Below are 2,116 nucleotides of genomic sequence, written 5' to 3'. Positions count from 1 at the left end.
GCCCGCAGCCGCCGGAACTACACGAGCGCCTCATGCGGCGAATGAAGAAGGAGCTGATATGGATTGTCGTGCCGGAGTTTCGCCTGAGTCAGATGACGAAGCGGCAGGTGCCGATGCTTGGACGCGTCAAGCGGACGATGTTGCGGTCCACCTTCATGGAGGAGGCGGGGAATAAGCGGCTGTGGGAGGCGATACACTATGCCGCAAGCCGGCGCTGCGACGAATTACGAGAGGCTGTGGAGGGCTTGACCGGCACGTATGGCTTCTACTTTTCTCATGACGAGGAGTATTATGTCCAGCTGGGTGCTCAGCGCCTGCGGGAGGCGGTGAGTGCGCTGCGGCATGATTGCGTGGATCTCGTGCTGCCCGTTGGCGCTGGCTCATTTGCAGTGCAGACTGAGGTGCTGCAGCAGACGGCGCTCTGCAAACTGGAGCCCGCACTGGCTTCCGCACGGATGGCTGCTTGGCAGGCAGCGACGCACGGCGATGGTGGCATGACGGCATCGCGGTGGGGGACACTGATGGACGCAAACGTTGACGCTTCTCCCGCGGCCTCGTTGAACGCGCGGCTCGACATCTTTCGTGCGGGGCGGAAGGTACACAACAAGTACGAGAGGGGCCTCGAACCGGTTGCGCACACATCACGATTTCTGGAGGAGCAACGGGCGGAGGTGCAACGCCTGCGTCACGGGGGCGCGCCAGCGGTGAAGCGGGAGACGCCGCGGGAAGACGCACAGCAGAGCAACAGCAATGGCTCCACCGAGGACAACAATAGGACCGCGGTGATCGCTGCGGCTGCGGCTGCGGCTGCGGCTGTTGCCAAGTGCCACAACAAGTGGGCGTCCCCAATGAATGCATCCCCTACACCAAACAAACCAGGCACACAGTCGGCGCCTGATGAGGTTGCGGCATCGGGGAAGCGGCAAGGTCGTGAGGCGAAGCCGTCAGCATGTGTATTTGCAACGCTTTCCCCGTCAAAGACGCCGAGCACATGCGAAGAGGAATCACTACCACGCCCCGCAGTTCATGCGTCGCCCACACAGCCACAGAGCGGCAGTGTTAAAGGGCGGGCGTCGGCCTCCCGGCCAGGGGGAGGTCCTGAGGTGCAACTACCCGCCATGAAGAATCACGTGCCGAGCGGTGGCCGCCACGGCAGCAAGCCTAACTCGTCAGATAGGGACCCCATCTTGCAGAGCCGGCTTCAGGGGCGGCGGATGCCCGTCATGAACTACGGCAGCAGGTACAGGCAGAGTGAGCGGAAAGAGGGGCCGGCACCTGCGGGGCCCATTGTGCAGAGCCGGCCTCAGGGACGGCAGGCGCCAGTGGTGAACGATGATCTTGGCGGTGGCGTGGGAGATGGCTCAGACACCCCAGTGGTCGCGGAGCCTGATCCACTCATTACGGTTTGTGCTTTGGACCTGACTCCAAAACCAGTTGCCATCAATGTTACCGCCGTAGAGATGGCGAAAAGGCGAGTTGCGGGTCTCAAGCAGGTATGCCCGTTTCTTCCAGAGGAACCTTCGTTGGGGATATTCCTTGAGGATCTAAATCTCGCTGATCCGCGTCTGGAGGCCGCCATGAATCGCATGCGCGCCGTGCGTGGCAATACCTCGGTGATGCGGGACTGTCGTTTGATAGCGTTGGTTGAAGACTCTGTCAGTGCCGCGATTGAGTCCTTTGCTGAGGAGTTGGGCAATGCGACGGCGCAAATGTTGTTGCGCTACCCGTTTCTTGGCAGCCGCGTGCGGGGGGTGTTACTTGGGAACATTCCCGACCTGGACACAGACGAGGATATCCACTCGCTGCTTATGATACGCCGCGACGCGGAGAGGGCGCGGAGGTCAACGGCGTGCATCGACGCATGCCTACGCGAACGTGCGGAGGCGTTGATAAACGACATTCCGTACGTTGTGGGGGAGGAGCGCTGCCGGCAGCACCCGTTTGTGCCCCCCGCAGCACCTGCTTCCTCCGCCACTCGTAGCCTCCCACGCGAGGCGGAGGCTGGCGGTGACGGGGGCGGCAGTAAGTCGACAAAGCAGGTGGGATTACTTGCGCCGACTCCGCCAGAGCCGCACGCCACAACAGTTGTTGAGGTGCCACCGCAGACGGAAACCGT

At 62.2% G+C, this 2,116-nt stretch overlaps 2 protein-coding genes across 2 annotated transcripts in view; both read left to right on the top strand.

The window, feature by feature from the left end:
• TraAM80_05559 (uncharacterized protein) overlaps positions 1-45 on the top strand; it is a gene marked incomplete at both ends in the record, with an annotated part of 1,467 nt that extends 1,422 nt beyond the window's left edge. Inside the window, one exon of the mRNA XM_029382433.1 lies at positions 1-45. This exon is cut by the window's left edge and continues 1,422 nt beyond it. Coding sequence (XP_029237737.1) covers positions 1-45 — 45 coding nt within the window.
• TraAM80_05558 (uncharacterized protein) overlaps positions 42-2,116 on the top strand; it is a gene marked incomplete at both ends in the record, with an annotated part of 2,946 nt that continues 871 nt past the window's right edge. Inside the window, one exon of the mRNA XM_029382432.1 lies at positions 42-2,116. This exon is cut by the window's right edge and continues 871 nt beyond it. Within this exon, the coding sequence (XP_029237736.1) occupies positions 42-2,116 (2,075 nt within the window).

This window comes from Trypanosoma rangeli (assembly GCF_003719475.1).
Source record: "Trypanosoma rangeli strain AM80 chromosome Unknown Tra_15.4_contig_00183, whole genome shotgun sequence".
Taxonomy (NCBI): Eukaryota; Euglenozoa; class Kinetoplastea; order Trypanosomatida; family Trypanosomatidae; genus Trypanosoma; species Trypanosoma rangeli.
Note: the sequence above shows the minus strand (reverse complement) of the source record. Positions and strands in the feature narration are given on the sequence as shown.